Source organism: Eucyclogobius newberryi, unplaced genomic scaffold (genome assembly GCF_026437365.1).
Source record: "Eucyclogobius newberryi isolate DKJ021-1_F unplaced genomic scaffold, fEucNew1.0.hap1 SCAF_7, whole genome shotgun sequence".
In the NCBI taxonomy this organism is placed as follows: Eukaryota; Metazoa; Chordata; class Actinopteri; order Gobiiformes; family Gobiidae; genus Eucyclogobius; species Eucyclogobius newberryi.
In genome coordinates, this window is record NW_027316389.1 from 15,594,161 (window position 1) to 15,607,544 (window position 13,384).

A 13,384-nucleotide genomic window follows, 5' to 3' on the forward strand; every position below is an offset into this window, starting at 1 on the left:
TAGTCCTGATCATAGTCCTGACAACAGACCATAGTCCTGACCATAGTCCTGGCCATAGTCCTGAACACAGACCATAGTCCTGACCATAATCCTGGCCATAGTCCTGAACACAGACCATAGTCCTGATCATAGTCCTGACAACAGACCATAGTCCTGACCATAGTCCTGGCCATAGTCCTGGCCATAGTCCTGGCCATATTCCTGACCATAGTCCTGACCACAGACCATATTCCTGACCATATTCCTGGCCATAGTCCTGAACACAGACCATAGTCCTGATCATAGTCCTGACCACAGACCATATTCCTGACCATATTCCTGGCCATAGTCCTGACCACAGACCTTAGTCTTGATCATAGTCCTGACCACAGACCATATTCCTGACCATAGTCCTGGCCATAGTCCTGACCACACAGACCATAGTCCTGACCATAATCCTGGCCATAGTCCTGAACACAGACCATAGTCCTGACCACAGACCATAGTCCTGACCACAGACCATAGTCCTGACCATAGTCCTGACCACAGACCATAGTCCTGACCACAGACCATAATCCTGGCCATAGTCCTGACCACAGACCATAGTCCTGACCATAGTCCTGACCATAGTCCTGACCACAGACCATAGTCCTCACCACAGACCATAATCCTGACCATAGTCCTGACCACAGACCATAGTCCTGACCACAGACCATAGTCCTGACCATAGTCCTGACCATAGTCCTGACCACAGACCATAGTCCTCACCACAGACCATAATCCTGACCATAGTCCTGACCACAGACCATAGTCCTGACCATAGTCCTGACCATAGTCCTGACCACAGACCATAGTCCTCACCACAGACCATAATCCTGACCATAGTCCTGACCACAGACCATAGTCCTGACCACAGACCATAGTCCTGACCATAGTCCTGACCATAGTCCTGACCACAGACCATAGTCCTCACCACAGACCATAATCCTGACCATAGTCCTGACCACAGACCATAGTCCTGACCATAGTCCTGACCACAGACCATAGTCTTGACCACAGACCATAGTCCTGACCATAGTCCTGACCACAGACCATAGTCCTGACCATAGACCATAGTCCTGACCACAGACCATAGTCCTGACCATAGTCCTGACCACAGACCATAGTCCTGACCATAGCCCTGACCATAGTCCTGACCACAGACCATAGTCCTGACCATAGCCCTGACCATAGTCCTGAGTCCACCTAATTGGCTGATTATTTTTAAAGTCTTGTAAAAGTGTGACACAGCATTAAAGCTGAAGTCCACACATTGGATGCATTTCAATTTTTTGAGGCAGTTCATATAATTCCCATCAATAGACACTCAACCCTAAAGTTTGACCCTTTGTAACTCAGATGCACACCGGTCAGTTTGGTCTGAACCTGTCCCTAAATCCTCATATTAACAGCTCTTGTATTGTCTCAGCTTCACAAAGAGTCCAGCCATTTGTTTGTGCTCATAGGCCCCAAGCTTAAGGCGTTAATAACAACAATAATACCATATACACACTTTATTTATGGTGACCTGCATAAAAACTCTGACCAAACAGTTTTAATATCATTTCTGCCTACGGCGCAGACTGTCCAGACTTCCACCAGAAAACAAACAAACCAATAAAAACAATGCCAAACAATAGTCCAATGTTTAATGAAAAAGGTCATTAGATCGATGCAATTCCAGTTTGTAATCTGATGATAAAATGAAGTAAAAATCGGGGCATTCTAGTGTTTGGTGTTACATTGAAGGAGCTTATCACTGGGGCCGTCTATAGAACAGCTTGGATATTAGTCATGTAATCCCTCATTTGTCCAGGAGGGATCCATTGTAGAAAAAGATTCAGTTGAAGTCATCTGGACACTCTTATCCAAATGTCATTCTAAATCTGCGGATCTAGTCTGAGAACTGATATTTATCCTAATATAGACTGTGAATTTGTGTTCCTTCTGTGTTGATACAGACTTTTGTGCAGAGGCTGTTTCAACTTCCCTCACTGCATTGGATACTGACAATGTAGTGTATTCTATCCTATCTGTTCTATACTTATTATTTATTATTATTCATTTTAAAGCCACAGGCCACTCTTTTTGAGGACAGCGAGGTGAAGAGTCTAAGCAGGAGAAGAGATGGTTTGTTCAAAAAGACAATCCCTCTTTAAACAGAAATGGAGGTTTAAGGTTCAATTTACCCGTAACATACAATAACATTTTGAAGCCATGGGGTGGGATCAGCCATTCTGATGCTAATCAGTACTCATCAGTGATGCAGGAGCTGCAGCCGGTTAACAATAGGATTTCGATCCCACACTACAGCATGTGTTCATCTGGACTGCACTGGATATGCATAAAAACATGCCTGTTAAGCGCAAAAGCTGTCAAAGAGCTGTAGGAAACATTAAGTACTTTAAACTGTCCCATTCTTCATTAAGGCTCTTTTAGCACCAGACAATTGTTTGTCTCAAATCAGCAGCAGGGGTGAGTTATTTCAGGTGAATGAAGTTAAGTGTGTCCTCTTCATCATGTTCTTCTGGTGTGTTCCTTCCCACTGTCACATGTGGCAGACCCTCAGCCTTTCTGCTGAACCCCTGAACCGTTGAAGGGCCTTGGTTCCTCTCTTGTGAGACGTTGGCGTTGTAAGCTTGTGCGTTGTGGTGTTTTGGAGAGACAGTCTTGTTCCTGAGTCCGCACGAGGCCACCAGAGGCTTGCCCACATTCAGCTTCTGGCTCTGGGTGCATCGCCTCACACTCTCACTCTCGTGCACAGAATAGTGAAGATCCACTCTGATGAACAGGGGTTCCTGAGAGCAAAGGGAACATTGAGCTAGGGAAGGGCGAAGTGATTCTGATGCTGACAAATTGTTTTGTTTCAAACACATTAATCACAAGCAGCTCATTGCACTGATCCATCTGTGTCAGGTGTTTGTCCTTCGGAGCATTTGGAGGTGCATAAAACCCTCATGAATTCAAGTTCGAAACTAAAGGAGAATTTTAGATCTTGAATGTGGGCACAGCACCACCTGTGTCTCCTGACGGGACACTACAGGTTGTGTCTCGCTCAGGCTAATACATGTTATGAACCACGATTGTGTCACTCGATGCAGAGCTAATGGAGTACCTTAATACAGAGCTCTTGTATGAACTGTTTAGGAATCTACATTTCTGCTAAAGGGGCAGTCTTACAAATATCACATGACCACTGGATTTTGATTTTGTTTAAAAAATATATAGTATGTTGTATAATATAGTATGAAATTCACCAGTAGTAACAAAGAAATTAATGGGGTTATTATTCGTTTGTTTATATGTTTACAAATGGTGGTTAGTAGTGATAATGATCCAGATTTCAACATTCTACATTTGAAAAAGACCAAAGTCCAGCGTCTTTACCTCTAGTGTCTGCAGACCACAGAGCCAAATAGTGCAGCCCGGCTCAATAAACTGACCAAACAACAGGGAGTCGAAGTCCTCTGATCTGCCATGTCCAGAAAATATATCTTCCATTGCCTGAGGAAGAAAGCAGGAAAATAAATCAGTACATTTATTTAACAGTTCTACAATTCTACCACTAGATGTCACCAGAGCTCACAGGATCGTGCTGAAGAAGGTCACGCGCCTTTGAATTTTGTGAAAACTGTAACATTTTGGGCTGTAATGGACATTCTTATTATTATTATGTTCAATTAAAGACATGTACTGCAGTGATGTATGAAACACTCAACGTTGTTACTTAAGTAAAAGTACAGCTACAGAGGAGCAAAACATTAACAGTAAAAGTATAACATTATTAAGTCTACTCAAGAAAAAATATTGAAGTATTACAGTAAAAAATAAGCAAAAAGTAATTATTTTTTTATTTTTGAGAACTATTACAGCGTCAAATTGCAATAAATCTTGATAAAGTAGTCTGTACATTTGTGGTCATAATTTTCCAGTTTCGCAATACATATTATTTTTGTTTGTGCAAAGGGAACTAAAAAACAATGTCTACAATAACGTGCGAAAAACACCTCAGCCATTTCAGCAGGTCTAAATCCTGAAGAAAATATACTTTTACTTTTCAGTCCAGTTCAAAAATGTAGTGAGGTAAAAGTAAAAAGTATCCACTGTAAAATGTACTAAAGTAAAGAACAGAAATCTAAAACATTTACTTTAATACAGTACATTTACTTTTGTACTTTGTTACTTTCCACCACTGATGCCGATCTCTCTATGATTTGACCATGTTTCTGAACACATGCGAACATTATCCTTTGCAAAAACAACAATTTATACAGAAAAGTACAGTATTACCGTATTTTCCGGACTATAAGTCGCACATTTTTCCATAGTTTTGGCCGAGGTGCAACTTATATTTATACGATATACTTATACTTCGGAGCGACTTATATGTGATAGTATTTGTTATTTTCACACTTGCAACTGCATTTCATACTCCAATGCGACTTATGTGTTTTTGTCTTCTTTATTATGCATTTTTTGGCTGGTGCGACTTATACTCCGGTGCGACTTGTAGACCGGAAAATACGATATGTAAAAAACAGCTTAAACTCATGATCCACAGTAAAACGCTAAATCGACTAACACAATTTTTGGTTGATTGAGACAACAACAACGAATTAATCGACTTAACGACTTGAATGACAACGGGCCCTTTAAGTTGAAGTTGCGGCAGTCATCGAGAGTGACTTTTGTGACTTTTCCCTGGCGCGGTGTGTGATTTGCTGCAGGATAAAGCGTGTGATGTCGGCGTTTCTTACAGGAGCGCTGCTCAGGGCCACGGTGCAGTCCACCACGTGAGGCTGTGAGCGTTTGATACTGGCGAACACCACCAGCACGTTGGAGAACAAAGCCGAGAAGCCGACCTCCACCTCTGCTCCACAGGGATACTTCAGGCATTTCTTCTGTGGCAGTTCTGAAAGACATTTAACATGGACGTACTGAGTGACATTAAATATGATCACAAATGCTATAGATCCATTTTAGAGGAGCACTGTGTGGCTTTGTATGTGTAACTGCTCGTTTCCATGGCATTTGCTTGGTATTTGAGGTGGGGAATATATTGAAATTGAGATCATGTTTTTTAAAAAGCTAAAAAAAATAAAGAAATGCTGAAAAAAAATAAAACAAAGATAAAATAATGCATAAAAATAATATGTAAATAATAATTAGACCTCATCTAATACATTTAAAGACATGTTTTAACACATTTTTGTTTGATTGACTCAAAAATATATATATATTGAGATGTTGCACAGTACGGCATTAAACTATTCTATAGAAAGGTTATTCTACCAGGCCAATTTGCAGGTCAGGTCTGTGGAGAGGCGACCTTGCTCACAGTAACTTTCAATTTATTGTTTTAGTGACGGAAACGAACGGATAAATGCTAAATAAAGATGGATAAATTTAATGCCATACTCTGGAACGAGGGATGTAACATTATCAAATTTTAGTGCAAAGATTATTGTGAGAAAAAGATTCACGATTTAACGATTATTCGGGATCGTTGAGACTGTGACCAAACAACAGTGAAATCTTTAATTGTTAAATGTTACCATTCCTCAAGTTTGTGTATTAATAAGTTAAATTTCACAAAAACAGCCAGATAAAAATACATTTAGGTCTATTTTTGGGGCTATTGCTTAAACTAAAAATACTTAAACTTGCTTCTGAAATTGTCACAATTATTATTTTTTGGTTCTTATTATTTTTTGTGACTTGAAACCTTGACATCTCTATCTGGAACATAACATTACGTCACAATAAGATTTTTGTAGCAACAGCATTTGGTAACACTTTGGAATAAGGCATAGATACAAAGCATTTATACATGTTTAGTAATAATAAAACCAACCAATTAACAAAAATAAGCTAATCATTAATATTAACTAGCCCTGACCTTAACCCTAATCCTTGCCCGAGTAAATTATTATTATTAAATGATTAGTTTGTTGGTGAATGATTATTACATATTTATAAATGCTTTGGATTTATGCCTTATTCTAAAATGATAACAATATTAGCTCATTTTAATCATTTTAATTACAGACAATCCACTTAATATTCAAATATTGTGCCTCTCTAAAACTGCAATATCATCCTAATTTTGCGATACTCTCCAAGACGACAATGGAGATGTTATCCATTTTTCTATGTACCTCCCGCCTCTGCATGAACTCACATGACGCACTGTCCATGTGACGGAGGGGAAATGAAACTCGCACACACACACACGCACATGCACACACACACACACACATACACACACACACACGCACACATACACACACACACACACACGCACATGCACACACACACACGCACACGCACACGCACACGCACACACATGCACACGCACACACACACACGCACACGCACACACACCAAACACACGCACACACGCACGCACACGCACACACACACGCACACGCACACACACACGCACACACACACGCACACACACACACACACACACACTCTGGCCGACTCACCATTAGCGTGTCTCCAGCTGACTTCCCGTAGGCGCAGCTCCCGAGTGTGCCCGGCGCTGTGGACCGGGTCCGTCAGTGACCGAGCCTCCTTCAGCGAGTGGCGGATCTCCACTGCCTGTTTGCCTTTCACCAGGAGGTCTTTGTCCACATCTGTGCCAAAAAAGAATTAAGAAAAGGGTCAGAATGCATCCTTAGACGTATATCACTCCTTAACGGGTGACGCGCTATAGGGCTAACGAGTCCTTCATGAGTCTTCTGCCGTTGGACTCATGAACACTTCCTAAACACTGTCACTTTATCCATCATTTAATCACTCGCTGCACTGTTCACTTTCTGCACTACTTACGTAAATTCAACTGCAAATTTGTGTACATAGTAAGCCTATTTGTATTTTATCTTATGGGCTATTTTTTATTTTTATTTTTATCCTATAGCAGATTTTAATTGCTTTTCTTTTTGACTTGTATAGGTTGTTTTATCATTGTTCATTGTTTTATGTTGCACCGTATCAAAAAAAGCAAATTCCTATGTTTGTGAACTCAACTTGAAAATAACAACACAAAAAAATAGACAAAATGGGACAATTATTCAGAACTTAATATGCTCTAATTCCTCTTTTATTTTTTGTAACTTTTTATCTGATGCCACTCCTTTCCTCCTGGTCCAGCTCGTTCTTTTTTGTGTATTTTTTGTTGATCTATGTTCTAATAAATAAATTAAAAAATGCAAAAATTATAAAACCTTTAACATGTAACATTTGCTGATATTGGTAAAATAATGGAACAGAAATAAGATTCTTAAAATGTTTGGTCATTGGCTTAATTTGCACTCAGTATATAAACTTTCACCGGAAAACTGCAGAATGGGCCAATCAGTACCTTAAGATGCTTTATTATTTGATTTAGTGCACGTCAATAGATTTATGAGACGTTGTAACTTCAAAAGGCTGTTTACTCCAAATGCATTTCCCTCCGTAGATAAATAAAGATCAGCCCTTTAAGTAGCACACACAAAACTAGGGCGGCAAGATTAATCGCAATCCAGACTGTGATATAATGGACGCAATTGGCAAATTTGTAGTGCCAAACTTCCTTCAAAAACAACAAAATATCCTGTCTAATTCTGCATTAAAACGGCTATATTATGTTTAAATCTGTACAAACATGCTGTAAAATACATGTCTATTAGTCGACCAAACTTTACAATCTTGTACTTTTACTTTTTCTTAATTCAACAAGATTTGCTGATCTAATTCTAAGCCTGATTCATTGAAGTTTAAAGTGAAATTTGAATTTTTATACCAATTTTCAGGGAGAATTAAGTTTCTCAAATACTAAACAAAATATCCAAATTCCCCTGTGTACATTTAGTTGTAATAATTATGTCAACAAAATGAAGGAATAAATGAAACGGTTCTAATCAAATATGTAATTTTTTTGCAATTTTTACAGATGAAATAACTTGTAAACATTACATAATGAAAAACTTGTAATACAAGTCAAGAAGTTTCAAATTTAATATTTGTTCTTCACCTGCAGTGACTTGCTTTATACATGAATTATACATGACCTAAACCTTTGACCTTTTCTTGTGCCAACAGGGCCAACAACACATTTTAAAACCAAAACAACTTCACAAATAAACCTAATGTAGTGTAGACGGCACACGATCCTCATAAAACGTGTAATGGTGTTTTTATGAGCGCTAATAAAAGCACTTGATCAACACATTACGTCCGACCCTGCATGTTCCTTCACAAAAAGTGGTTTGGAGTCGACTGGGCGTAGACAGTTTATTTCGTGGAATGGGAGCGCGGTGTTATGAATGCAGTATTGCTGATTGGTGCGTGACCCTGGGAGCAGAGCCGTCACCGTGCGAGCGGCGCAGCAGCTGTTTTGGCCTCACATCTCGGGTTTCTGCTTGTTCTCCTGCCAACAGTCGCAATTTCCTGAGAATGAGGTCATCAGACACTAAATGGGCACGGGGAAAGAAATCTGCCATCACCTATCTATCAGAAATTAAGACGTAGGTCAACGATTATTTATTAATGTATTAAAGTATTTTTATACTTATCTATGTGTTTATTTGGGACTCTGTCTTTTGTGAATGTACAGTATGTAAAACTTACCCTCAGAAACCCTCTCTAAAACATGGGTGACTTTTTCCGGCAGTAAGAGGTGCTTGTTCAGGTATTTGGTGAAGATCCCAGTACTTTTGCCCAGGTCCTGGACCTCAAAAGCCTCAGCGTCTTCGCTTCTGCAGTGGACAAGAACAAGAAGGTGTTACATTACACCGTTATTTCTTAATTGCATTCAGTGCACACTTAAGGCCTGTTACAACACATTTGCAAGCATCATGTTCATTGAGGCTATACATACGTGGCATATCCATAAACCGTGTTGCCAGTGGGTCTTAAAGGCTGGATGACTGACGGCGTACCTCCCTCTTTGCTCCTTCAAAAACAGACGTTTGGTTTCAGACACCTTTGGCCATGTCAAAAATCAGTTTACTCCTGCGACTTACCATTTTCTGCAGGCATCCAGGAGGATGACACTAAGCGCAGTCCTCTTTTCCTGCATTTTGCCCATGACTCTTTGCACGCAGACACATGTTGATGTGTGGTATGGTTGTGGTGCATCAACGGGAACAAGATAATTTCTCCCAGCTCGTTCAAACCCATGGCCTGCATAGTAGAAGAGGCCTGAGGAACACATGGATGTTGAAAAACTGAAACGTCTGTTTTATTGGCATTGTCAGTGAATAACATACAGTAAACCAGGAATTTGCTAACATATAACATAGACCAATAATAATAACAATAATCATCATATGACCTAAAATTATAGCAAGTATACATAATAAAATAGGTAGGCCAATCGAAGGCTTAACTTATAAAACCCTTTTAAACTGGTGTCATGAGTTGGCAGAACAGGAAAAAATTGTGCCCAGATCCCTAATATATAATAACAATAAGATAAGATAAGATAAGATATTCCTTTATTGTCCACACATGGGGAAATTTCATTGTTGCAATGCAGGTAGATACAGAGGGAAAGGACAGATAACTTATAGGAAGTTTAAAAAACACTCTTAATAGAAGAACTCTTAAATAAAGATAAAAAAAATAAAAACAGCTAGCTATAATACTAATAATAATGGTAAAATAAACACAATTAAAACAATATTATTATTTAAAAATGTTGTATTTCTGTTTTTTATTTATGTTATTTATGTTTACTTCACTCTTTTAGCCCATTTAGCTAAATCTGATCACTGTTATCAGGAGTATTTTTGTATCCTTTTTAACATACTGTGTTTAGGACTCTAATGCAGGTGTTACTGTACATACCATACACTCCTGTGTCTAAAAGCTGAGTGAAGTTGTGAACGGCCGCAGACATCTGCTCTGCCGTGAGATCCAGCAGTGACAGAACCTTGAAACCCAACTGCTGCAGGAGGAGGCCCAGCTCGTGCACGTCCATGACAGGAGCCGTCAGCCCGGGATGATGGGCGTAGTTCAGGTTCCCGATGAGCAGGGCAACTTTATCAGTGGCTACGACGCAGAAAACTGTTATTTGTGGTGCAATAAACCAACAGATATGCAGTAGCACGTCGTTTTATCACTGCGTACCTGTAAATGCTGCTGCCGGAGTTACTTCAATACTCGGCCTTGTTAACTCTGCAACAAACCGTTAAATGTTAGCGTAACAACTTCTACTTAAAAGTCCGTCTATGTCTTTTTTTTTTTTTCTTCTTCTTTAAGTCAAGTGCAGTTGCTCTAGGAAAGTCACAAAAGCTGTGTAAATGGTTTCAGTTTCAGTCAGACCTCTTCCTGCAATTTCACTATGGTCTGACGACATTCTTTGTCGACGCTGTCACATGGAAAGTACCTGGAAATTTCGGTCTAGTGAAAATAATGTTTGTCTCGAAAACAGGACTTGACGTTTGCTATCCATATACAAAAGGTGATAATGAAAAACATGTAATATCATGTCATTTTCGAGCATATCTTTAATAAGGGCTGTATGAAGAGTAGATAGAGAAAATACCGGCAGTGTAATCTTTCAAATAAGGTTATGAAGTGACACATTTGTGGTTAATATTTCAGTCCGATCACATTTTAAAGGAGACTTGAACCTCAATGAAGCCACTTAAAGGCACATTTTAGTAATCTGATGATAGATCGCCATGATATTGTCTGAATATTATCGACAAGATAGTGAAAAGTATTGAGATATTCATGTTTTGTCAATACTGCCCACCTTATGTCTACAAGTACTAGTCCTTTTCAAGCGTTAGGTGAAGTGGTCCAGTCCTGATGGTCTCAAAGTAATGTTTTGTGTCTGAAGTTGCAAAGTTTTTCTTATATGTGAAAATAAAATCCAAACAACATTTTAATTAGGCCTACATGTGCAGTAAGTCATTTAAACAATAATTAATGTAGCCTATAATTTGCATTAGTATGTCAAATACAAGAAAGTAAATTAGTTATTACTGCAATAGCCTAGCAGAGTAAAGTACTGCGCTTCAGTAAAATATGTACAGTGTGTATCTTTACTTTACTTGAGAGCATTTTAGAGATACGTGTTACTTGCACTTCACTATTTGAGAGCAGGTGTGTGCACGTTCTACTTTCATGATGTTTTCACAGGACTAAAAAGTTCAAAAATAAGTTTCTTTACCATTAGAGACCACTTGAGATGCATGAGATTTTTTAAGCAAGTTTATATTTTGAGTTAAAGTTCAACTTTAAGCAAAACAGAAATCTGATAAAAAACAGATGTAAGGTTTGGTTCTCTAAAGTTTATGTATTTATTTATGTGTTCATTTTTAATCAAAAAATAACACTAGACACTTTATTCATTCTCAAACTCTGCCTGAAATACCTTTACTTTTTACTCTAACTGTACATCTTTAACCTGTTATGGCTCACCTATTTTTCCAAACCTCACCTAGTGTCTTTTAATTGTAATTTTCCAAATCAAAAAGAGTATTAAAAGAGTACACTTTGCCCAAAATACATATGTGAGCCTACAGTAGGCTCTTTATCAGTTCAAACTAGGACTCGAGTGTCACCTCTCTCTCTCCATAGCGAGTTTGAGATGCCCAGGGGCAGAAACAAGCCAAGGTTAAACTGACACAGACAGATCAGGGGCACGGCTCGGACCACTTTTGACCCTGCCAAAATATTCTAGGAGCCCCAAGGAGCAAAACGGTCTTTAGATTATGAAAATTGGCCCAACAAGACGTGCGATGTGACGGCTCACCAAGAAGCTCACACCTCAAAGCCAAAAGTGGTTCAACTTTTTACAGAAGTCTACATCACATTTTCATAAATACAACAGAAGGCATGAATAGTTTTCAGCCTGTAGCCTTTTTTCGAGAGCCTGATCTGTTCTGCAGAAGAGCAGGAGAAGGGCTCTGGGTGACGCTGGTGCAGGGATTTTTAGGGACTGCAGGGGCCCTCAAAATAAAGAAATGAGTTGATTTTAATATTGCACCTAAAATGCACCAAAATACAAAAAAATGAAATGAATTTTGTTGAAAACTACTTGGTTGAGGACCTCCAGATCCCACTTAGGTTTGTGATTTATCCAATATTTACAAAATAACATTCATTTGAAAAAAAATAAGCTAAAATTAATGTCTGTAATACAACCTCTATGAAAGGGTTAGCATTGGCTAGCAGGGGCCCTGCCTCAAAGTCCCTGATTGTAGCCTACATCAGATGATTTTTTTTCATCTCATTCTCTTCACATGAGAATTTCTGCCACTCCTGTATCATCTATACTTTTATATCACATCCACACATCACTCACGTATGTCCACATCAGCAGGGTCGCTCCAGCTCTCCCCCAGGACACTCGTGACTGCGCAGAGGTACGTGCCAGCATCCTGGACCCCCGCCTGCATCACCTGGGCACAGAAACCCTCTGCTCAGCACAATCCCCTGAGACCCCCGTAAACCACCCTGTGAGTACTCTTCTCACCTGCAGCATCTCCCCCGTGCACTGCCTCAGAGGAGTCCCGTTCCTGTACCACTGGTATTTGGGCTGCGGGACCCCGAAGGCCGTGCAGCGGAGCGTCAGCTTGGCACCGGGCCGAAGTGTCTGGGGTTTAGGGTGCACCGCAATGTGAGGCTCCCCGCGCCACTCAGGGGGTAAACCTGATCGCGACAGACAAATCGGGTCATTCTATCCCACCACAGGAAGCATTGATCCTTCTAATGATGTCGTTGAAACGCCTCAGACATAGAGAGCCAAATAGCCGCGTGTATGCAAATGAGCTCATAGCCTTACCTGATTTATCAATGTCCAGCGCCAAAACATGAGACCATTTGGTAAACCTGCAATTTGAATAGATGTCATTTACTCGACATGAATAGTTCTGGGTTTCTGTGACTCTGATGGTCAGATTCGGTTGTGTGGCACCCGGAACCTGAAAACAAATAAGCAAGAAAAAACAACGATTGGCGTCAAGAACTATCAGAAATGAAATGTATTAGGCACATTTTCTGCATATACCGACCTCACACACTTCTTTTTTGCCGTCCTTTAGAACATAATTGAACCATTGGTAGTGTAACTTGCCCCTGCCCTTTGCCCAAACGCTCAGGACCACTTTATGGCGCAAAGGGACGCACGCGTTTACCGGATGACGCACAATATCAATTTCTGGGAAAAGTCCGCAATTAAAACTTAACACACCAAACAAAGTTAAGTATTGTACTGCAAGGCAAGGGCATTTCTTACCTCCTATCATCGTGATGTATCCAGTTTTCAGTGGATGTAATACTTTATGGCGTTACTTTTGGTGTTATAGGCGCATCATAAACATAAACCTGTCGCTTCAGTCCGAGTTGCGTGTCGCCGGTG

The 13,384-nt window shown here is 39.9% G+C and overlaps 1 protein-coding gene across 1 annotated transcript; it reads right to left on the bottom strand.

Moving 5' to 3' along the window:
• Positions 1–1,540: 1,540 nt before the first annotated feature.
• On the bottom strand, positions 1,541–13,327 carry malt3 (MALT paracaspase 3). Its single transcript, XM_072435725.1, has 14 exons — positions 13,262–13,327; positions 13,038–13,183; positions 12,809–12,947; positions 12,500–12,675; positions 12,329–12,425; positions 10,141–10,188; positions 9,859–10,062; positions 9,033–9,210; positions 8,888–8,962; positions 8,638–8,765; positions 6,510–6,659; positions 4,776–4,930; positions 3,406–3,522; positions 1,541–2,816 (listed from the first exon to the last, which is right to left on the bottom strand). The coding sequence occupies exons 1-14, from the start codon at positions 13,269–13,271 to the stop codon at positions 2,499–2,501; spliced, it is 1,941 nt and encodes a 646-aa protein (XP_072291826.1). The 5' UTR covers positions 13,272–13,327; the 3' UTR covers positions 1,541–2,498.
• Between the last annotated feature and the right edge of the window lie 57 nt (positions 13,328–13,384).

Excerpts from the sequence above, each read along its gene's own strand:
- malt3 (XM_072435725.1), bottom strand. Across the intron at positions 8,963-9,032 it reads CTGGATGCCTGCAGAAAATG|GAGCAAAGAGGGAGGTACGC; the intron begins GTAAGTCGCAGG and ends CTGTTTTTGAAG. Across the intron at positions 6,660-8,637 it reads TTTAGAGAGGGTTTCTGAGG|ATGTGGACAAAGACCTCCTG; the intron begins GTAAGTTTTACA and ends TTTTTGGCACAG.